Source organism: Heliangelus exortis, chromosome 25, assembly GCF_036169615.1.
Source record: "Heliangelus exortis chromosome 25, bHelExo1.hap1, whole genome shotgun sequence".
Taxonomy (NCBI): domain Eukaryota; kingdom Metazoa; phylum Chordata; class Aves; order Apodiformes; family Trochilidae; genus Heliangelus; species Heliangelus exortis.
Window position 1 is genome coordinate 1,858,348 of NC_092446.1, and position 23,946 is coordinate 1,882,293.

Genomic DNA, 23,946 nt, shown 5'->3' on the forward strand with positions numbered 1-23,946 from the left:
GCAGTATCCTTTTCTGTATAGTTTTTTTAGGATTTCCTAATAGTGCACTGGTTTTCTTTTGCCCACTTTACACTCTTGCTCTGCATCTTTCAGCAAAGACATGGCAGTAAAACCTTCACCAAAGGGTACCTGAAGGACATTCCTACACATCATCCTGGAACACTGTTGGGCCATAGATTGTCTACATCAGAAATAAACCCCATTTTTACCCTTTTAACCATTTCTAGGTATTAATATCAGCCATTTCAGCACTTAGACTGAACTCTGTTAGCTGGATTTTTATGGTTTATAAACACATTTGCACATCTGCCATTAACTAATTTATCACAGGTAGACATGAGTAGCAGTTCTGTCAAATCCAGATAAAATATTAAGAGAAGATTAATGGAACACTTTGGTTGGTTTCACAGGAGGAGATGTTCTGTGCCACTTGAACTGAAGCTTCAACACTTTACAGTAGGGTCAAGAAATGTAAATTTGCTGCTGGAGAGATGCCTCTATTTTCCCTTAATACATGAAAGTTCCATAGGAGGGCGCCAGAAAAAGAAGTAGAAGAGATTCCTTTAATTACTGACAGTTTTATTATCATTGTCTTTTTTTTTTTTGTACACTGTCTGCATCTTAACAAGTAGTTTCAGAACCCTCAAAAAAGCTGGAAGTGGGACATTTTTTAAAAATGCCATAGAATTACTCGGGAGTAGTAAAAATAAATTACAGCATTGCAAAAATGCATTTCACTTTGCCATAGAAGCTTTACTATTCCATTCTATACACATTATTTTACATCTTTTACAATAGCCATGAAAAATAAATTCACAGGAACTAGGCAAAGACAACTTGCTAACCAAAGGCACTGCCAACAGTATTTTGAGCTTAAGGAAGGGGCCACTACTCCTCTTCTACACACAGGTCAACCTGTTGAGACCTTGAGTTTCAAGATCTCCCAATTCCTTGAATGCCCCTGCATCTTGAATAAAAATAATAATTAAAAAAAAAAAAAAAGAACCAGCCCTCCCCTTTGCAGGAGATTTTTTCAGCAGCATTCACAGTAATTGCATAAGAAGCCATGCCTTCTACAAAATGTCAAAGACATGCTGGGTTCCAGGAGGGGAGAGGGAGACAGTCACCAAAAACCAGTAGGAAAACAACAACAAAAAAAGAAATTCCTTGCAACTTTTAGCCAGAAGGATAAGGGATTTAAAAACAAGGATCTCACTTCTCAGAACTGATGTACAGTGCACAAGGATTTATCCAGGGCTTCCACAACTGAAAGCACCAGATAAATATTATTTAAATGACTTCACGAGTGCAGAGTGAAGTAAGAAGTATTCTTGTAAGTGAACAAACAGCCCCAGAGCATGGAAATCACTGCTGAGTTTGGGCTGTCACCACCTTGGAAAGGTCACTGAGGTGTGGAGTAGAGCCAGGAGTCCCTGTGAGCAAACCCTTGGACACCACCAACTACAACATGAGCTGGGAAGAAGCTTGCAGAAAGTGGCATTTATACAAACTGAGGGCTTTTAAGTGATGCAGTCACTCTCTTAAGGGTTTAGAACCAAACATACTCAAGTATAAACCCAGGGAGGGGGGAAAAAAAATAAATGCCAAGCAGTCACCCTCAAAGAAACCAAATTTCTTGTCCCTCTACAGATGGAGCAGCCTCATCCCAACTGCACAGCAGGGGAACAGGGACAGAACTGACAAGGTCTCTACAAAAGTCCCTTCCAACTTCCTCCTTAGCCCAAACTCAAAGTCTTCACACTTAAAAAAAAAAAAAAAAAAAAAAAAAAAAAAAAGGCACTGAGGTAAATTTTGGACTCTTCCACATTGTGGTAGCTGTGACCCAGTAACCCCCTGCATCCCCCCCACTTGGGGCAGGTGGGGCCAGGAGCTCAGCAGGACCTGCTGGTTCCCCACATTCAGCCCCTTCAGAGGCTCCAGCACAACCCAACCAGAGCCAATATTCCATTTCCTCCTTCTCTTTGTCCTGTGTAAACAGAGGGAAAGGTGACCCTGGCTGAGCAGTGCTTGGTACAAAGCACTGAGAGTAAACACGGGTCCTGGCAGTACCTGATGCTCCAGCTCAAGGATTATTTTTTGTTTTTTTTGGAAGGATGCACAGGGACAGTGGGAGCCCTGAGAGAAGGGGAGGGAGAGACTGATTCTCCCCTCCTGGCTCCACGTAGAGAGCAAAACCTGGAGAGCTTGCAGGCAGAGCACCAAATGTGAGTGGGGAGAGGATGGGGTCTGAGGGCCAGGAGAGCAGCACAAGGGTAAGAGGTGGTGGGAAAGCACCCAAAGCCAACCCTGCCCTGGCTCCTCCTGGTGCTCAGAGGTTTTTCCCCCCCAGGCAGCCCATGTTCTGGGCACTCATCCATCCCCTGGCCTGGGCTGGAGCTCCTCTCCCTCGTTGCCAGACCTGTTGGTGGCTCCAAAGGAATCTGAGTTGGGAAAGAGGGATTTGGGCTTTGCTGGGCTGGTCTGTTGGGTCAGGATTGTGAAATGTTCAGTATTGAACCCTCAGCCCATGCCCCAGCCATCATCTTATCACTTTTCAAACAGAATTTGTGGAAACATAGATCCCAAATCCTACAGAGCAGAAAACTGGTAAAACTTTGGCCAGCTCAGGTGAGCATCAGGGCTCCTTGCTTTAATTCCCATCAGTTTTCATAACTGGGAATTAACTGGAATCAAACTGGATGATTTCAAATATTACCAAGTTTCAGTAATCCTCACTAACAGCCTGTTGGGGGGTTGCCTGGGCAAACTTGACATTTCCCTGGCTACCTGAGCCCTGGACCAGACATGGGCTGGAGCTGCAGCACCCCCAGGGTTTAGTGCATCCTCCTCCTCCTCCTCCTCTGCTGCCTCCTGTGCCCCACTTCCAAAATGAGATCTCCAGGAGACTCCAGAAAAGAACAAGCAAGTTCCTGGGAAGAGTGTGAGCAGCAAGAGTGACCCTGCTCAAAAGGTAAGCCAGGAGATGTCCCTCTGGGGTTTAACACTCAGGCTTTTCCTCCAAGCTTCTCCATCAGATGGGAGAGCTGAAAAGGGCCCCAGCAGCTGTGTTTGTTTGGGGTGCTGAGGAGCAGTTTTCAAACAGGTTTCCCCTTCTTTGGCTCTGGTCCTGGGGTAAGAGGTTCCAGAAGAAGTCAACGTTGATTTTAGGGCTGCTGGGAGCCAGTCCTTAATGGAAGGATGAAGAGGGAGAGTGACCACTATAAGGTGTCCTGAGAAGTGTCTTTTCATTTTAAAAATGATATTTAGCTTAGTCTGCTGCCCAGTGCCTCCTGCAGAGCTACCCAGGCTTGCTTCTGGCCTCTTTCAAGGTCTGTTGCAGTTTCTGTTTAAACTTCTCATACTTCCTCTGCACCTGCTGGATTTTGTCCTTTTCTTCTTTGTCCAGAATCATCAAGAAGTTCTGTAGCTCTGGGATGGAGAATGCATCCCACTGCAGAAACAGCAGAAACAGAGGGAAAAGTAAGCACACACCATTCACCTGACTGGTTTTGTAGTGGGTTTGGGTTGGTTTGGTCCCTGGGTCTGTGAAGAGGAACAATAAAAGACATTTAAACAGCAGCTTGATCTCACAGCCTCGTGTGGTGAGAGAGAGGGGACAATGGGCTATGGCACCATCCCAGTCCTGAGCCTCAAGATTTCATAGAATTATCTTTACTCAGATGAATTCAAGCTCCCACTGCAAGAGATGCCACAGCTCCCTAAGGAATTGGGATATATTTTGGGAGTAACTGATGGAGCATTCACCTGCACTTCTCCTTACAAATGGGGAGCAAGGTGCCAGCAGGAGCCAGTTCTCTATTTTCCTGCAAAGTTACCAAAACGACTTAGAACAGCATTTAGCTGATCTAATTATTGAGGATTAACTCTGGGATGGGGTTGCTTGGTTCTGTAAACAGATTATGGCTTGGCCAGCACTACTGACCTCAGCTGATTTTTCACACTTGTTTAGATTATTTTTTTTTTTTTAAATCTCAAAATCTGATCTCCTTGAGGAGCAATAAATGATCTTTTCATTTATTTGTTTGCTTTTTAAAGTAAGGTACAACCAGTCCTTAACAAGTTTGGAGGAAAGTTTCTACGGCAAACCCAGCCCCACCAGAGGGGAGCAGCCTTGTTTGGTTCCACCACTTCCACCCGTGCTGCCCCCACCAAACCTCCACGTGAAATCCAAAGGGAAAAGCCTCCAACAAACCTCAACTTCCCCAGTTTCATTCTCCTTCAGCACAAAGCTCAGCACATCCGTGTCGGGACCCGCCAGGAGCCGGAGGTACAGGGGGTACTCGCTCAGAAGGAGCTTCTGGAGGAGAACTGCAAGGAGAGAGACAACCCGTGACTGCCAGGGCAAGAGGAAGGCTCAGAGGGTCAACTGGAGGAGGTAAAACCACTTTGTGCTGCTTAGGATCAGAGTGGAAACAGCTGAGTGCCTTGGAGACCCCTGAACATCTCTGCTGGGTCTTGGGGGACTTCAGCCCCTTCTGAAAACCAATTCCCCAGGAGCAGCATCACCTCCCCTGGAGCTCAGGCCCTGTAGGGATTTGCCATTTGGGACCACTGAGTCCTGGAGGAGCATTTTGGTGATGTTTCTGTCACAGCCACCAGTGAGTGACCTGCTCAGGGCACGGCCTCACCTTGCCCATCCTTCCGCATCTCCTTGAACAGCGCAAACTTCTGGGGATTATCCACCACCAGGAACTTCTTCAGCAGCCCCTGGATCACCTCGCTCACCGTGGTCGTGCTGCTGATGTGGAGCTGCTTGATGGCATCCAGGGGCAGGTAGAAGGAGGTTCTTTTGGCTGTCATCTCGGCCAGGTTCACCTCTTTGAGGGCATCATAGATGGATTGGGGTCGGATCCCTGCCGGGACCGTCACGGGGCGACGCAGCTTCAAGTGGACCTTGATGAACCCAGTGTATGTCCCATCATCATTCTGGAGGACAAGAAAGAGGGTTCAGGCTCTGGGGAGCTTTGCCAGACCCACTCCCACTCGCAGGGGTTTCAGCCCTGCAGCTCGTGGGGTGTCTGTGGGATTTTCCACCCCGTGAGTACCACCACCGCGGGGGGGTTTTGAGGGTTTCTTGTTAATGGGGTAAAAAGTAGCAGGCATTTTGGGTTAGTCACTGCTGATTTGCTCCTTGTGACTCATCCCTTCCTGTCTGTGAGACCTCATCTTCAGACCAACACTGCTACAAGTCATTCTGGAAACCATTCCACTTGTAGCTGCAATTAAGTGAGGCCCTGAAACCACGGGGAAGGTCTCCACCCCCTGTGTTCAGCAGCATCTCCTGACCCTATTCCTCCTGGTTTTAGTCCCTGCTTACAGGTTCTCACATCTCCACGTAATAAATCCTCATTCAAGGACTGAAGCTCACAACAGATCCCTTACCCCCCCCCCCCCCAAGCTCTGCAAAACTGCAAAGGTGAAGCTGCAGCAAACCCGGCTGCAGAAATTCCCTCCACACATCCAGGCAGGAACAAGCCACGGGATCCCCCTCAGTGTTGGGGAGACAAAAACATCTCCACAGCCTCAAATCCTCCTGCCTGGGTGATGCCTCCCCTGCAGCCCAGACACCAGCAAAGGCTTTTCTGCTTATCACCTAAACCCCCCCCCCAGTACATACCAGTTTCATCAGCAGGCAGTTTGTAACCTTTGCATTGTATTTTTCAATTTTCTGCTTGATCTCCTGGACGGTGGGAGGCTCGGGTTTTTCCTCTTCTACAGTTTGTGTTACATTCTGAAATCAGAAGTGAGAACTTCAGGTGTTTCACAGGGCACCTCCCCAGCTCTGCTTTTTCTTGGGAGATGCAGGAGCAATGAAGCTGCCCAGGTCCTGAGCTGACACCAGCAAGGCTGGAGATGGTCCCTACAGCCAAGAGGTGCCACAATGTCACCTCCCTGCCCCAAGCCATCTCTCTACACCCATCACAGGCAGCAGATGGGAGCAAAAAACCCCCCAGTTAGTGGGAAACTGAGGCACAGAACCTCCCAGCTCTGCCAGCTGGGCTGTGCCCCAAGCAGCGGTGACCACACTGTCCCCAAAGCTGGGGACTCTGTTTTTCTGTCTCACAGCCACAACCCCATCACGAGTGGGACCAGAGCCAGCCCAGCATCCCCCCCAGCAGAGCAGAGGCAGCCCAGGGAGGGGATGAGCTGCTGCTTCCATCACACAGAATCAGAGCAGCAACATCTTGCTCCTCACCCATCCAGCCAGACCTCTGGTTTTGCAAAGTTTCTGGTGCAAAACGTGCAATGGTGACTGAAGGAAGGGGAAACAGAAGCTGCTAACCATAAACCCTTGCCACATTTCCTGTTGGAGGGGGACAGGAGGAAAGAGGCTGCTCACAAAACAACAGCTTGAGAGCTCTGCCTGCCCCAACCCCTGCCACCCACTGCTGCCTGGAACGATGTCCCCTGGGGGTGGCCTGGCACGGGGCAGCACACCAGAGGGTCTGGAAAACCCACCTGCAAAACCAGCACATCCCCATCCCACCACCCTCCCCTGCAACTGGGAGGAAAAGTGCTGGTGGGCTCGGAGCTGCCAGGCTGCTTCAGCTCCCAGCCCGAGGCAGAAGGGGACCAGAGCTCCCCCACTGCTCCCAGCTTGCAGGAATCACTGAAATCCTGGAGCTGAGGGGCTCCCCATCCCCTGGGAAGCTGCCACACAACCTCCTGTGGCCTCCAGTGACGTCCCAGCACTCATGGGCTGCACAGGACCAAGCCAGGGGGGGCTGGGGTGACAGCAGGGTGACCCTGCCCATGTCCCCCCCCCATCACTGCCTGCTGCAAAGCTCCTCCCCAGCCCTAAGCTACATCTCCTCCATTGTAAGAGACATCAATTGTAAGGAAGGACTCATCTGGCACTCAGGCTAATGCTTGGCAGGATAAAAGCTGCCCAGGAAAGTGTCCTGGGAAGAGGCTGTGATGCACAATGCCCGTGGCCTGGGGCTGGGACAGCTGCCATCCACCCCAGTCACCCACCCCAGTTGCCTCCCCTTTGCAACTCACCACTCAGCTGATGAGCCCCGGGCTATTAAGGGGGAGATAAAAGAACCCAGGGACACTCATGGCTACAAAACCGTGCTCAAAAGAGGGATTCTAAGCCAAGAAAGGCAACAGTGAAGCCTCCACGACAAATTTTTCCACTGCTGGGTTTGTAGGATTGCCAGGAGAGACACATCCAGCTAAAGAGCATCCTTCCCACAGCCTCTCACCTTGCAGAAGTCACCCCCCAGCTTAAAAACCTCTTTAAAACCAGCAAAGGAGCAGCTCTCTCCTGTCCTCTCTGCTGGGAACAACAGCTCCAGGTGGGAGCCAGGAGCTCCCCAACTCCACTGCTCCTGAGATGCTCCTGAGAGCCAGGGCTGCTTCCTCCCAGCCTCAGAGACCCCGAGTGGCCCTGGCCCTGCCTCCCAGCCCATTTTCCTCACCAGCTCTTTAGCTGAGGAATTTGAACAGCAGAACAGTGGAGATGGGTTTGGCCCAACATGATCCCACATTCCTGGCAACAAGCTGGAGGCAGGAGTGGCCAAGTCCTGCCTGGTGTGCTCAGGCACAGATCCATCCCCATCTTCCATCAGCAAGGCTGGGACAGTTTGCAGTCACAAAAAAAGTGACAATTCCCAACATTGGGATGATTTGCAGTCCCAAAACCACAGCCCAGCCTCCCCCTTTGGCTCCTCCCATGGTCAGGTTGCACCAGGAGTTCAAGAACTCTTCTCAAGGGGTTTTGCACCTCAGGGTATCCAATCCTAAATTCTTCCACTTACTGGGGAAAGATTTGTCTTAAAGCATCAGAAAAAAAAGTCTGGAGAAGTGTGTCCAAGCACTCTTGGCCAGGGACCTGTGGTGCAGAGGGGAATCACCCTGGGACCCTGGGGCCACCATCCCACCAAATCTGAGCCAGAAACACGAGGCCTGGGAGCTCAGAACTGTAAAATCCAGGTGTGGGAGGGAGTGGGGGCAGCTGGGGCAGCACATCCCAATCACAGCCACCAGAGAGCTGGGAGGTCCCCATCCCTGAGAAACACCCAATGCCTCCTCCTTCACCCAAAGCATGAAGAAAAAAAATCATAAAACAGGTTTGAAAAAGCCCAAACCAACCAAACCAGATGCCCCCCTCCCTTTGAGAAGTTCAGATGAGATGCTGCACTTGACTTTGGGGTTCAGAGGGCAAGGTGAAAGAAAGAGAGGCAAGCAGAGCATCTCCAGAGGAGGGGAGGACGAGGGCTGCTGCATTTCTGAGAGGTGAGAGGCAGGAGAAGTGTTCTGATTGCCATGGAGATTTCACTTAGAAACCATTTTTCCTGCCACAGCTTTGCTCAGGGAGCTGAGCTGAACTGAGCAGGTCCTCCCAGGGAGCTCCATCTCAGGGGGTTGGGCTGGATGAGACCCCATGGGGTCCCTGACCAACCCATCACCTGTGTGCACAGAGACCCTTGGTGGGACCCCAGCCCCATCAGGGGGATCCACTGACCCCCAGGAGCTTGCAGGGCCAGGAGAAGCCTCTTCCACCACAGGAGAGGTTCCCTAGGGCCACCCCTGAGTCCAGGCTGGGTTGGTAACCACTCTGTGCTCCCCCAGTGACAGAAATAAGGGGGCAGGGACAGGACTCTGGGATGCTCCATGGCTCTGCCTCCTGCATCTCCTTGACACTGCCTCAGGCAGAGCTGTGTCCCCTCTGTCCCCCTGGGGGACACACACACATCCCTGGGGATGCTCAAAACCCAAGCAGGGGGTGGATGAGGAGCAAGATCCCCCTCCAGCTCTGCAGAAACCCCTCGGTTCCTCCCAGAACTGGCCAGTTACTGGCTGCAGCCTCCGTGCTGGTTTGTTGATTTCTGTTCTAGCTCAGAAAGCTGCCCCTGTCTCCTCCAAGCCAGCTCTCCCAGCAGCCACTGCTCAAACCAGGGCTCCAAGCAGCAATTCTGCAGAGTTTCCAGCAATCCCACTTCGAGGCACTGAACCACTCAGCTGAGGAGTCACCAAAACCCCAAGTACCAGAGCTGCAGGGATGAGGCCACACCTGAGCCCTGCAGCAGTGCCTGGCTAAGGCAGGAGGATTCTGCTGCTGGTTCTGAAAATAAAAAAAAAGGAATCACAAAATTCCTAGAAAGAGGCTCCTCAGGCTCATGCTGTCCTTGTAAGCAGAAAAATCGGTTTTCTCTCTCTGCACAGTGATAAAATCCCTCTTTTTTTTTTAAATGAAGGTCTCTCTGTCTCCTCCTACCCCACATTTCCTCCAGAGAGGTTGCTTTCCAGGTTATTTCAGACACTTCTCCCTAAGTCACCCAAACTGATCTTATTCCTGCCCAGCACAGGGCATGCCCAGGGCCTGGCAGCTCCCAGTGCTTGGGAATCATTCCTGGGCATCCCAGGACAGACACCACTGCTGTTCCCAAACACACCCAGCAGGTTACCTCCCTTTGGCATCTCAGATGATGGTTTTTTGCACGTAGCCACAAGAGGTGCCATGGTTGGGGGTGAAACACGGCGACTGTGCTGGTGGAAACGTTCCCCATCTCAAGAAGGGAGATACCAAGTAAAAAAAGGAGGGACAGGGGGTGAAGGAAACCCCAAGGCAGATGTTGCCCACTTTGAGGCTGTGCCTGTCCCTTGTCCCTTTGCTTCCCTGACGGCTCCCCAGGGACATCCTCCCCTCCAGCCACCATCCAGCCCAGCACCATCACCTCCACCTCCTCCCCACCACACTCCAGGGCAAACTCCATCCAGAGCTGAGGTCCAACCCTCACCTCCTGCAGGACCTGGGGACACCATGAAACCCCCAAAACCTTCCCCAGTGAGGCCTCGGGGTGGTTTCCACCCCCAGCCAGAGACATGCAAGGACCCCACACCACCAACACACACCCATTACACAACATCAGCTGCCTGAGCAGCAAATTTTCCGTGTGGGTTTGTTGTGCTGGGGTTTTTTTTTTGGTTTTTTTTTTTTTTTTTTCATGCACAGGAACCATTTCCTCCCCATAACACCAAACCCCTGAAAGGTTCCATCTTCTCCACCAGCTCTGCTGCCCACATCCAGGTGAGGATACAGGTGAAAAGGAGCCGTGGGAGCACCCAACCCCTCTGCAAGGAGGGGAAGGAGAGGAATGAGGCAAATTTGGAATGGGAACCATGGATCTGCAGTGCCCAAGCCCAAAATTACAGCGTTAGACCAGGGGTTGCAGTGCCTGTCACACCAGCACCCAACCTCTTCCAGCTCCTCCACAAATGATTCATCAAATGACATTTAAAAACCAGCAGCCCGTGTGGTTCAGCAGAGAGAGGGAGCTGCTGGCAGCCAGGGAATATCCCACCTTAAACCCCAGGGAAGGGTTCTTCAAGGAAATTAAAATAAATTACAATAAAACAACCACTTGATTTCAACTCTTTCCTTCCCCCCCCCCCCAGGGCTGCAGGGAAGCCCCTCAGCCCCCCAGCTCCAAAAACCTGAACCCCAGGGACCAAGGGATTGGAGCTCAGGGTGTGCAGGTACTGCAGAGCCCAAAGGGATCGTGGCCATGCTGCTGCTGCTGCTGCTGCTGCTGCTGCTGCTCCACAGGGGGATTTCTCAAGTGCAAAAGCTGCTCCCCAGGCCAGATCTCATCTCTGGAGCCATTGCTGGGCCCCAGTTCCTGAGAAAAACCCCCACTTCCTCAGCAGAGCCTTCTCCTTTTGTGCTCAGTTCTGGTTGGTGCCCCAAAGTTTATGACATAAATGTTTTGATTTTTTTTTTTTTTTTTTTTTTTTAAATAAAGACTTAACCCCCCCACGAAGCAGCATGATCAGTGTATATATGCAGTGTATATACACAGAAACCTCAACACTGCCCAGCCAAGAGCTCAGTCCTCCTCCAAGCCAGACACATGCACCCAAAAAAGGGCCAGATGCATCACCAGATTAATAAATTCACAGATTAAATGAATCCCACAACTTTCCCCTCTCCCCATCCACCCACAGGTGCAATTGCCACCAGCACCACGTATTTTCCGAGGCCAAACCCCGACCCCTGCCCATGGCTGCTCCCTCCCTCCCTCCCTCCCTCCCTCCCCTCATCCCAACCACCACTACAGCTTCAAAAGACACATTTGGGGTCGGCTCCTCCACCGTGGATCCCCGGGAAAGAGCAAACCCACCACGGGAAAGGTTGAGACACGGCTGAAAAATCCCCGCAGCAGCGCAGCCCCCCCCCACGGGAGCCTTCGAGGGGCCGGCAGAGCCCTTATTTCGGCAACACCTGCAGCCAAACGTGCAGAGACATCGACACCTCCCAGCAAACCCCCCAAAGACCCCCCCAGCACATCCTCTCTCACGAGTTTTTTTGGAGCTGTTACCTTGGTAGGGACCTTGTTGGGCGCGCTCCGGAAAAAAGAGGTTTTTGCCGTGAAAAAGCAATCCTCCAGGTCTTCATCCAAGCTGCAGTACCCGCTGCTCATGCTGCAGGTCCGGGGAGCCCAGCAGAGGCGAGAGGCTCGGGGGGAAGAGCGGTGACCATCGGTGGTCCCCTCCCTCTCCGGCTCCCAGCCCAGCACCCAGCTCGCTCTCACATCCTCAGCTCGCCGGAGCTTCTCTGCACCAGCTCCTTCTGCTCATCCTCCGGAGCCAGCCCAGTTATTTCTCTTTACCAGGCAGCCGTGCTGGGTAACCCTTCCCTCTCCTCCTCCACCCCCCCTTCCCTGCGCAGCATGGAAGGGGCAGAGCTGCTGCTGTGCTCCCGCTCCTGGCACCCCAGAACCCCGACACCTCAGAACCCCAGCACTCCAGAACCCCAGCACCCCGGCACCCCAGAACCCCAGCACCCCAGAACCCCAGCACCCCGGCACTCCAGAACCCCAGCACCTCAGCACCTCAGCACCCCAGCTGCAGCATCACCTCCTCCCGTCCCTCCCTCCCTCCCCTTCCTGCCCCGGCAGGGCAGCCCCCGACGCTTCCTCTTGCAAAATTATTCATGCCGAGCCCGAGGTGCTTGAGCCTGCCCACTGCCTGCTCAGCCCCCAGCACCCTTTTTGCTACCCAAAAATCCACAGCCCGCGTTTGCTGCATCTGCTGCCAGCCCCAGCCCCGCCGGGCTGCCCAGAGGTGCTGGGAAAGGGGGGAATTTGGTGAGGATGTGGCCTCGGGGTGCCGGGAGCTCCGGGTCTCTGCAGCTTCTCCACTCCACAGCTGATTTTACAGCGATTTGGGCAGCCCTGAGGCAGCTTTGGTTGCTGCCCAGGGAAATGCCCCGGAGCTCCTGGGTTTTGGAAGATGCTCCCACTCCAGGTGGGTTAAAATGGGAAGGGAGGAGTGGGGAGAACCCAGATGGGATGGAGGGCTACAAAATGCCAGCAGATGTTCATTGAGGAGTGCAGCAAGTGCCCTGGTGGCTGTTTTATGTCAATCCTTGATGTCACTTCCAGGACACAAATGTCACCATCACTAAGGGCCGTTGTCACCCCAGGCCAGCAAGCACGGGGAGCTTTGGGCTCCACTCCCCAGCTTGCCAAGGGCAGGAGGACCAACCAGCACATCACCCCTGAAAAATGGGGTTATCACTCCCTCCTTCAGGTCACAGGGCTCCTTCAGATGGTCCAAAAGGGCTCCAAGATGCTCACAAACCCTTTCAGCCACCCATGAAAACCTCTTCCCTTCTGGATAAATTGCAGCTCGTGCTCCAGACCCTTCTCTCTCTCTATCTCTTAGCTGATGGACTCAGATTGCTACAAGCTTTGGATGGTTCCACACCCACCAGGCAGCAGCCGGGGTGAATACAACCCAGGAAGCCAAGGACACAACATCTGCATCTCCAAGAAAGTGGCAAGGACCCAAATGGCACCTTTACAAAGCAACTGGTAACATGGCAAATAAATAAGCTCCCCTCTGAGCAGCAGAAACCTCAGCTCCAGCAGGCTATATTTAGAGGAGAAAGCAGCTTAAATTGAACATGTGCAACGCCAGGAGAAAGCAAGTGTTGGGCTGGTGAATGGCACAGGCTTCATGGAAGCCTCAGCTCCAAGTTTTTCCCAGTGGGAATGGGGTGCAGGCATTCCAGGGCATTCCCATGGTGCTGCCCCATGGGCTTTCCCAAGGAGAATTCACTTCCCCACTCTGGTCCATCTGCTGGGGAGATCAGCCCTGTGAAAAACCAACCCACCAAGCAACCAAAAAAACCCAACCCAAATAATTTGTCAGCTTTTGCCAGCTCCAGCAGCGGGGACTTCACCCAGGGAGCCAATCTGGAACCCAAATGTAAGGTGCTCAAAAGTCCTTTGCTGGATCAAATCCCAAATGATTAATGCTGGGAATGACAGAGTTACAGCACTTACCCAAGTGACACTGAAGTAGCTGTTTCTCTGAGGCTTCTGTCTGCTTACATTTGACAATTCCACTTAATGACTTCCAACGATGGAAGCTATTAAGTTTCTGATGTTTTCAGGAAGCAATCCCTTTTTTTTCCCTTCCCAGGGTGCTCAGGCTCCCTGGGGGTCTCTTTCTGGAACAGTTTTCCCTCCATCCTCCTCCTCCTGAGCAGCAAAACCTGCTTGGCCAACACACCAGGGACCTGGCTGTGTACAGGCTCAGACCAAATAAACTCGATTTATTTTTTTTTCCCCCTTGATTATCCATTACCCACAAATGAGAAGGGAGCTCTATTGCAGTGATTTCCCCTTGAGCCCCCCCAGTTCCTTTACTGGGACTCCCAGCTGCACTTTGCTGTGTGCAGGGTTCAGGGGAACAATCCCTGACCAGGATCAGAACCAGGATCAGGACCAGGATCAGGATGATGTTATAGGTTCCTTTTTGCTGCTGTCATCAGGGATTATTGTGTGCCTCTCCAGGGGATCACCCCAGAGATGTGTCAGAGTGATGAATTGCCCCAAATCACAGCCTCCCTCTTCATTATTAGGATCATCAATAACCCCCAGGTGCTGTTCAGACCCTGAGGATGGAACAAGCTTTTCTAATGGTTCTAAAACCCCCAGTTTTTCTCCCGCTGCTGAGGGAAGCCCAGCAGCACCTGAAGGAGCTGTGAACACACAAAAATCTGGCTTCACACCCTTATTCAAACACCTCCAGGCTCAGTGGGGAATCCATTTTGAGTCCCTTTGTAATGCATAATTTATAGGATAAACCTCATCTAACTCCAGGTTCCATCCTGACCGTTTCCTTCCAAGCAAGCAGCAATTACACAGAATTTTCACAGAATCCTAGAATTTCCTCCCAAGGATGATGAGCACAGCAAATTCTACACGATTCTGTGATTCTCTAAATGCTGCAGACTGGAGCAAAGCACAGGGAGCAACCAAACCCCACTGTTCCCAACAGAAACCCCACAACCTCCACTTCCAACTTGCCACAAGGTCCTCCAGGAGGAGGAATGGGAAGGCAGAGTTAAGAATGAAGGAGAAAACACAGTTTTTAAAAAGCAGATAAGGATTGGGAAGGCTCTGTGCAAGTCAGATCCCTTTGGGGCAGGTTTCTAAGCAAGGTTTTAAGCTTCCAGCATTAAGGATTTTACACCTCAGCTCAGGCAGCCCCATCCAGCCTGACCCAGCACCACAGACTCCATGGGACCCTCGGAGGGATTAAGCAAAGTGCTAAACCTTCCGGAGGAGCTCTGGGGATTACTGCACAGCCCTAAGACAGATTGAAGAGTCTCAATCCCCCAGGACTACTGAAACTCTTAAATCAAGGCTATTAAACTGGAGCTCCTTGCAAAACCCCCTCTCATGCCCAGCCAAAGGTGCAGGAGAAATTCCCCTTGGCTGCTTCTCTCCAAGCACTTTGCAGAAGGTGCTGGGACACAATTTAAAGCAGGTTTCACCCCCCCATGTGCAGGCAGCAGGATGTGGCCAGGATGCCAACATCCCCAGGGGATGTTTTCCCCCCTCTGCTCTGGTCCCAGTGTTTTGAACATTCCATGGATCCACACGGAGGTTTTTGGGGTGGGGAATGCCCACGTGCACAACCTCCATCACACCAGGACATCCAGGTGAGATGGACACAGTGTGTGACACCAGTGGGTCCAGTGCAGGACCCTGATGTCTCTGACAGCATCTCCCCCCTCACATAAAACCCTTTGGGAGCAAGGAATCTGCAGGAGATTCAACACCAGGAGGGTGCTGACCACCCCAAGCCCCCTCCCCGTGTACCTGGCTGCAGGGTGGCAGGAGGGTGCTCTCAGGTGAGGGCTGTCCCTGGTGACAATCCAGCTGGATGAGGCTGCAGCATTCCTGGTGACACGTGTACCTGCAGTCTGCCAGGGGAGAAAGGAGAGAGTCAGACCCCCTGAGGACTGAGGAGCAGTGGGGGAACCCAGGGAAGGGAGAGAATTCCTGCAGGATGGTGCCACGGGCAGAGCTGCCAGCCTGGCACACACAGACACAGAATTGTCACTGTTAAAAAACCCTCCAAGGTGCCCCTGTCCAACACATCCCATTCAGGCACACTCCTGCAGGCAGGGATGGGCACCACAACACCTCATCCAGGGGAAAAAATTGCTCCCACAGCCTCTGCCTGGGGACCCTGTGCTTTCCTGCAATGCTCCAGCAGGAGCAGCAATTCCTGCCTTACACACTGCTGCTTCCCCTCATCTGCTGCCACCTTAACACAGAGTAAAGAACAAGCCCCAGTCCCACCAAGTGACAGGTACAGCCCTCCCCAGCTCTGCCCCCAGGTGTCACCTGCAGCAAAAGCTTGGCTGCAATTTTCCAACACCAGGAGGGGAAAAAAAACCCATCCTTGTGTTAGACAAAAGTCCAACTATTTAAGGTCACAGCATCTGAGCACTCCAAGGGCCAGTTACAGTGATGAAGACAGGGATCTACCACCAGATTTTGTCCAAAAGTCACCCCTGGAGAGGCCAGGGACTCATCCTGAGCCCCAGCAGAGGCTGCCCAGGTGCCATCAGGAATTTACAGAGGGTGTTTCCTTTGGGTGCTGACCCCTCCTGCTGTGAGACATTGAATAAAACTGCACAGACAACTCCACAGCCCCCAGGTTTCAGCTCTGTGGGCACAGGGTCCTCCCTGCTCACTCCCAGCCCTTGGCACAGCCAGCTCCATCCATCAGCTGGGGGACATCACTGGGGACACTGGGTGGCTATCACCCCCCAGCCCTTTCTCTGGCTTCTCCGTGCTCTCCTGCCTCCAGCCAAGCACCTCCTGCCCCTTTAAAGGCCCTGCTGAGCCTTTTAATTTTTAACTGCTGTACAAACAGCATTAAATCTACTATTTACACTACCCGAAATTCCAGAGCTGTCACTGACCTGAAATAAAAATTACCCTAAAACCCAGGCAAGAGAGTTCACTCAACTGAAGGAGCCAACTGAGTGCCTGCTCCAAGCCAGTGAGCTTGGAAAGAAAAAAAAAAAATCCCCCTTTTCCTTTTTTTCTTTTTTTTTTTTTTCCAGGTCATTGGTTTTGAATATCTGGGGCCTGTAGGAAAAAAAAGGAATATATCCCTTGGGAAGAGGGTTTGTGCCCTGCTGGGCACTCACAGGTGGGAATGCCCCAGGATGGCTGAGGGGGAAAACATCAGGGGAAGCAGGGAAATGATTTCTCACTCAGCAGCATCCTGCAGGAGCTGTCTCTCAGTCTCCCATTCCAAGCCAGTTGTCTGAAGGAAGCCTGGGGGAAAGCAGTGACACTCGCCTATATTTTTTCCCCCTAATTATGCTCAGCCACCCAGTTAGCTGGTAATTTAATGCATGACCTTTCCAACAACTGGAGGGACAATGGGGGACGTGTGCCAGCTCCCTGCTGGAGGTGCCAAGTTGAAGATGCTCCAGTTACAGGTTCACCTGAGCATCTGGCACCACTGGAAAATCCCTCCTGCCTCTCAGGTCCAGGATTTCAGGTTTGGGCAGCTCCTCCTGATGGGATGGGAAGGTTCAAGCATCTTGGGTGAGGGAGGAGTGGGGTGAGAAGTCTGGAATACAGACCATGGGAATGACAGCTCCCAAACACACCCCCGGATCAGGCCCATTATGGCCAAGCAGCTCTTTATGGGATTAAAGTCTGACACCTCCTTAGTCACCCTCACCTATTAACAGACCTAATCACTCAGGATCCAGCAGGGAACACTAATTTTAGAAACCCAGCACAGCTTTAGGAAGCAGCCATGTGACACGTGTGCCAAGAGGAGCAGGATGCCTCCACTTACACTTTAAGATAATTTCCATTCAAGTCAAATAAAACACTTGGAAATGTAGCTCCTTAAAAAAAAAATAATAAATAAGTGAACACGATCACAACACTGGGAAAAACTTTGGGGGCTGAAAGGAATTTCCTTTTCTCCATAGATAAAGGTTCCCAGTGGGATAAAGTTGGATAGTGTAAAACAGCCCAACACAGATGCCCATCTGGATGCCTAAATATAGGACTGCACTCATCCTGCCCACCCCCTCCCCCCTCCCCAAGGGTCTAAATCCCCCCTTTCAGTGTGAAATGCCTTCTCCCTTTGTCCTGTCACTCCATGCCCCTGGCAAAAGCCTCTCCCCAGCTTTTCCCCCAGGTCCTGGAATGCTCCAGCCAGCTCAGACACCCCTTTAGACACCACTTGAGCTACACATGAGGTTTGGGTTTGCCCTCACCTGACATCACTCCAGGTGAGCTCAGGGATGCTGCAGGATGTGGCATCCCCAGTGACATCCCCAGCCCCATCCCTCCTGAGAAACCTCAGCAAGGAGGTTTGGGTTCAGCTCCTTTGCAGAGCCAGGGGAGTCCCAGGGGTCAATTTCTGCTTGTTCAGGACAGACAAAACCCTCCTGGTGACAGCAACCCCTCTTAGAGGTCCCTGGAGCTCAGCCCCAGCTGCCAGGCAGATGTTCTTGAGCCATTTTTTACCCAAAGACAAATTTTCCTTCCCTGCAGTGCCCTGCTGGAGCTGAAGTTGAGGCTCCCTCTTGCTGTCAGCAGGTGAGCATCCCAACCCTGTGCCAGCTCTACGTCACCTCCATCCCAACCCTGTGCCAGCCCAGCAGGACCCTTTGGGGCCATTCATGGGACCCTTGGGGCCGTGCATCACCAGCAGGGTCAGGGCAGCACCCCAGGAATCCCCTAAGGAGCAGCAGCAGCCACCAAACAGCCCCAAAGCCACTGATTTACACCCCCACCTACCTCCAACCAGCAGGACCTCCCTGCTCGGCCTCCTCAGCAGCTGGAATCCCTCAGACCAAGACTTGGACTTGGGGAAATGCCTGAATATTTTGCGAATTCTCTTTGCTGCCAGCCCAAAGCAAGTGCCTGTCCCTGCTTCCCTTTCTGTCATCCTTGCCAGGGGAGGTTGGTGGCTCCTGGGGCACTGGGAGCCCAGCAGCTCTTCAAGACCAAATGCTGCTGAGATGCAATGTGGATGGGTGCAGGTTACTGCTTCCAGGAGAGGCTTTTCCTCCCCTTGAGATAAAACATTGACATTGTCCATTGACAACCTTGCTGCTGTTTGACAGGGAGGGGGTTTGGGGTTATTTATTTAATTTTTTCAAGCAACAAGGCAGCAAGAAGCACAGAGCTTGGGCATCTCTGGGCTTGTCCTGTTCACCACGGAAAACTTTCTATTTCTGGGGCTTTTTGCTTGATAAGATAAAACAACCCAACAGGAGAGATTAGAGAGAGAAAGCACAGGACCCAGCTGAGTGCTGGGAGGGCTCTTCCCAATACCCCCCCCTTCACTTCCCTGTTTTTTCTCCTGCAGCCTTCTAAAGGTTAAGGGGAAAAAAAAAGTCCCCAATGTTTAATCAGAGGTTAAAGGCACACACTGAGATTCAGTGGATGTGTAATATTGATTTAACTCTGCCCATGCTTAGCTGGGTTTCAGAGCAACTTCTCAGTCCTTTCACAGCATCTCAGTTACTGCTCCAGCTGGTGTTGAATGATGGGCTGGGACATGAAGATGAGTGGAGCAGCATGTCTGAAACCTGCCACTGCATCCCCTTGCCCCCAGGACTGTCCCCTCTGCTCAGCATCCTCTGGCAGACACCCCAGCTCTCCCCACACGATGCCTTCTGGCTTTTAGGCAGGGAGGAACAACCATGAAATTAAACTAACCCTAAAAGTCCCCCCCGAGCAGTATAAGGAATGAGTTAAACACCACCAGGGACTTTCTTGTTCCACCCTTCCCTGCCCCAGCCAGCAGCCCTACACATGGCCCTGCTTCCCACTCCCTGCCCAGCAAAGAACTCAACCAGGGACTAAGTAAGGGGAGAGGAAAGACAGCCCAAAACTAACCTGAGAAGCAAGACCCGGAGCCTGGGCTGGTATCTCCCTCCATAAATCCTTCCCAAGGCACTTGACTGGATTGCAGCAAGAAACATCTCCCTGAAGCCCTGAACTGCCCCAGGAGCTCCAGCAGTTTGTCACCAAGCTCCGGGCAGGTCACTGGAGCTCCTCACACCTCCATCTCCCCCAGGGATCCAAACACCCTGCCCCGGGGAACCTCAGGGGGGTGGGATGCACCCCAGCACCCCGCCCTGCCCTCATCCAACCTCTGCCAGGCCAGCATCACCATCCCAGCCTTCCCGAGTCACCCGGGAGCAGGAGAAACCTCAGGAATCTGTCTGGACCAGCTAAATAGGACAGAGATGCAAAGCACTGTGGGTCCTGTGAGCTGGGGGTAATTATTATTTACAGAGACAACGACAGAGCGTGGGAGGACGTGTTGGAAGAAGGAGGGAACATGAAAAAACCACCAGTGGCATGAGCAGGGCCTCAGCCTGGCAAGGCTGGGATGGGCTTTTTAAGAGTGTCCACACCTGCTAAAGAATTCATTATCTTAAACATCTACTTGAGAACCAGTAATGTTAGAACTGGAGTTTGCTCTACAAACCAGAAGGAGGACTGGGGAGTGCTTATCCAACCTCCTCCTTAAGGAAATGGGGCCTGATTCAGCACCCCAGTGCAGAATTAATTGCTGGGAGAGATAAGAGTGGCTTCAGAGCAGAGGCAGGAAGGCAGGGCCAGGCTGAGGTGTTTTACTGAACCAGGTCCATGTCGCAAGAGCTCCAGATCAAAATCTGACTTCAGGTACAGCTCCATTTGCCACCCAGATCATCAGGTGCTGGACTCACCCTGAGGTTTCCCTGGAAGCAGAAGCTCAGAGCCACCTGCCCAGCAGGGAGCAGGGAGAACTGGTGTGATCTGCTGGCAAAGAAGCACTTGAGCCAACAGATTCCTATTCTGATACCACCTTGGTCAGCAGAACCAAGACCCAGCACGCTGAGTGGCAGAACCTGAGCAAAAAAAACCTCAGGGAGAGCCTGGCCACTGCCTCCAAAGAGCTCTGGAGCCACACACCAGCTCAGGACAGCCTAAACCCACCAGGTGCCCAGGGAAAGCCACCCACGGGGATCATTTTTGGGACTTTCTGGGTGTCTGCCTTCACCTCTTCCACCCAGACCCCAGATGGAAGAGGAACCACAGCACATCCCACGGCAGCCTTGGGAAGATGGCCCCACGCTGCTGGAAAAAGGGGAAATGGAGCTGAGGGGATTTCAGGGCATTGCTGCCTGCCATGAAAAGCACCCAAACAAAAACCCCTCCTGGCCCAGCAGTGGGAACATCTCCTCCTCCCCACCCTCCCCTTTGCCCCCTTTGGGCAGACCCAAAACCTTCAAGTTTCCCCTTTGCTGGGGCCTGGCATCATCCCACGCGTGCCCACAGCTCAGACAGGATGGGACGTGGATCTTTTGGGGAGGATGAAGGAATAAATTCCACTTTCACGTTTTATTACAGACGACCAGATCTGGTGTAAATAATGAAGCAAAAATAAAATCAAATTTTTAAAAATTTAAAAAAAAAAGAAAGGAGCCCAAAACTGAACAAACTAAACCTGAGCACCCTCAGGCTGCAAGTCAAAAGCAAACAACTCTGCATCAGAAGAAAATGAAATATTCAGCAAGGGAGGCCAGCACACCCTGTCTGCAGCTCTTGGGCATCATTAAGGGGACACACTACAAGGATGAGAGGGGATGCAGATGAAGTTATGAGCATCTCCACTGAAGCTTCCCCCCACCCTGCAGCCCCAGCCTGGTTGGTTGGGGAATTCTAGAGGCAGAACTACTCCCACAGTCCTAACAACTCTCCTCTGAAATAAAAAGGGAAATTCAGTTCTTTAACATTTGTTTCAATATAACAATGGGGAAAAAAAAAAAAATTCCTGCCAGAGAAGTCCCTCAAAACAAATATTTATAGTTACTTGCAACACTTCAAAGCTCTGTGAATTCTTCTCCACAGGATTTCAAAACACACAGCCCAGGACCCCACCTCACACATGAGCCCCGAGACAGCTTTGCAGGGGGGCTGGGGAAAGGCAAGAGCCCCAGCAAAGTTTGTTTCTCTTCAGATAACCCCCCCACTATTTCTTTAAGCACCTTTATTCCCCCGTTTGGGACGGGCACAGCGGGGCCACCAGCCCCAGGGCACATCCCGACCCTTGCTGCCTCCGGAGGGGTTTGGCCAGGAAGGGCCAGGAAGGAGCCAAGGCACAGCCCAGCAGCACAAACACTTCCAGCACCCTCTCCCAAACAACTCACCGAGTTCCCCAGCCCCGGTGGATTCCTGGGTCACGTTGTGCCGGCCCCGTGGGGAGGGCTGGGTTACATTTAATTAACAGCAATCAGCGCTAAACCCTTAATGCCGTGCAGCAGGGCCAGCTGGTGCCACCTCCTCTCCCCATTGCCCTTCCTTCCCAGACGGACACCAGGAGGCACGGAGAGCCCGGCGTGCAAATCACCACATTTAATTGATTCATAATTTAAGAAAAACCAAGCGTCAGAACCAGAAGGGGCTGAGCCAGGGCGGGATTGCCCCGGTGAGGCTGATGTTGCCTGGAGTAACCCCCCCAAAACGAAGAAACCCCCCCCCAAACAAGAAACGAAACCTCCTCAGCTGCTGCCAGCTGGGACACCTCATCCCCTCACCCCAAATAACCACCAGCACCGAGTACCTGCTCCCCCTGCCCCCCCAAACAGGGGACCCTCACCCCACATGCCCCCCCTGCCTGGGTCTTGCGTTCACAAGCCTGGGGTGAATGGCATTGCCATTTAACAACTTCTGCCAAAAATCAAGGTTCAGCTGACCACATCCAGCAAATCTCCGAGTCACAGAAGCCCAAACTCCACCCGGAAAGAGACAGCCTCGCACCCAGGCTGCAGCAGGGACCCTGCGGGACGGGAGCTGTCAGCGCATCACCCGCTCCCGCATCACCCGCAGCCTGGGAGACTCAGACCCCCCCTGCCCAGCACCCCACGGCCCCCCACGTTCCCACCCCGGCATCTGGAACACAAAACACGGGTGACACCTGCCCGAGGACCGCACAGCCACCCCGAGAGCAGCACCCCAGGGATTTGGGACACCGGACACGGAGCGTGGGCCACTGCACGGCCCCGCCGGAGTCACCTCGTTTGGCCTCTCTGAGTCCCTCCCACCCGATGGAAAGATTTAATCTCCTGCAGAGCAGAGGCAGGAATACAGCGTGGATCTGACACGGGGAACACACGTCCCACTGAATCCCACTGCCACCAGCGCTCTTATCCCGGCAGTTTGGGCAGTGCGAGGTGTCCCAGAGGAATTAAAACCTCCCAACACGAGCCCTTCCTGCTCCCGCAGACCTGCTCTGATGCCAATCCCTTCCCAAGCTCATTATTCCCTCTTTCCTGGAAAAGCTCCCTTTCCCAAATCCTCCCGGCAGCACCTTCCGGCCCCTCTGGGGGGAGACCCCGTCCAGGCCCCTTCCTCCAGCCAGCGCCCGGAGCGACTGGGGACCCCCCAAGGGAAGCCCGGAGCGGTGCGGAGCTCTCCCCGCAAATCCGGGAGATCCCGGCGGGGGGTCTGGGGTCCCAGAGCCGGGGCGGAGGGGAGGCAGAAGGTCCGGTGCGGGAAGAAGAGCCAGGGCAGGATATGCGGGCAGGGGTGCAAGCAGCGCACGGGTGCGGGATGAAGCTCTGGGGCAGAGATGCGGGAAGAGCGGGGTGCGGGCAGGGGATGGGGCTGCAGTGCGGGATGAAGCCGCCCGGGCAGAGACGCGGGCAAGGCAAGGGGTGCGGGAAGAGCGGGGTGCAGGCAGCACTCACAGTCGCAGCGCAGGGCTCGCTCCCGCACCGCCTCTCCGCACAGGTCGCACCAGCCTCGGCGCGGGGGGCGAGGGGCAAAGCGGTGCCCCCGGCCGCGTTCCGCCGGTTCCCGCGGGGCCGCGAAGATGCTCCGCACGTCGGGGAGCAGCCGCTGGGCTCCCCCCCGCCGCCGCAGCCGCCGCGCAGCCCGGGCCCCCCCGGGGCTCCCCGGGGAGCGGCCGCAAACGGGATCTGAGGGGACGGAGGGGCCCGGCAGCCGCCGGCGCATGGAGCCGGGAGCGGAGGGGGGCAGCGGGCGGGGGCACAGCCCCACAACCGGCACCGCCATGGGCTCCGAACGCCGGGCGGGAATGGGGCAGCGCAGGCGCTTTGCACCGGGCCGGGGGGAGGAGACACGGAGGGAAAGGGGGGGGCGGGGGGTAAGGACCGGGACCGGCCCTTTGGGGGGGGTCTACAAGGGAGGGGTCCCTCAGGGGAAGCACCCTCCGGTCCCCTCCCCGAGGGACCCATCGCCGCTGGACTCCACCCCCCCCCCACCCCCCCGAGTGATCCGTCCCCGTGGAAACTTCCCCTTCTCCGTCGGACTTCCCTCCCCGCGCCCCGGGATCTCCCCCATCACACTCCCCCGTGGGAATCCCCCCCTCTGTGGGACCGGGGAGGGGCGCGTACAGCATCCCCCGGCCCTAAGCACGAAGCTGGGGTTTTCTCCAGCATCTTCAGCGCAGCCACATCCCGCCCCGTTTCCCGGCTCTGTCCCCACGGGAGCTCTGGCATCCCCTATGGACGCCGCCCCGACACAGCCCCTGCGTGGACCCGACTGCAAGGGGTGGAACAAACCCCAAGGAGCCGTGGGGGAGGCGAAGGGGGAAGGGGGGGACCGGGGG

The 23,946-nt window shown here is 53.7% G+C and overlaps 1 protein-coding gene across 8 annotated transcripts; it reads right to left on the reverse strand.

The window, feature by feature from the left end:
• Positions 1 to 562: 562 nt before the first annotated feature.
• On the reverse strand, positions 563 to 23,436 carry RASSF5 (Ras association domain family member 5). Of its 8 annotated transcripts, none has more exons than XM_071768566.1 (7): positions 21,524 to 21,542; positions 15,147 to 15,250; positions 11,349 to 11,608; positions 5,639 to 5,752; positions 4,650 to 4,947; positions 4,214 to 4,329; positions 563 to 3,451 (listed from the first exon to the last, which is right to left on the reverse strand). In XM_071768566.1, the coding sequence occupies exons 3-7, from the start codon at positions 11,448 to 11,450 to the stop codon at positions 3,299 to 3,301; spliced, it is 783 nt and encodes a 260-aa protein (XP_071624667.1). In that variant the 5' UTR covers positions 11,451 to 11,608; positions 15,147 to 15,250; positions 21,524 to 21,542; the 3' UTR covers positions 563 to 3,298. The 8 variants fall into 8 exon arrangements, with proteins under 8 accessions (XP_071624667.1, XP_071624666.1, XP_071624662.1 ...); XM_071768565.1 differs by lacking the exon at positions 21,524 to 21,542 and adding an exon at positions 15,474 to 15,597; XM_071768561.1 differs by lacking the exons at positions 11,349 to 11,608; positions 21,524 to 21,542 and adding an exon at positions 23,063 to 23,433.
• Positions 23,437 to 23,946: the final 510 nt, after the last annotated feature.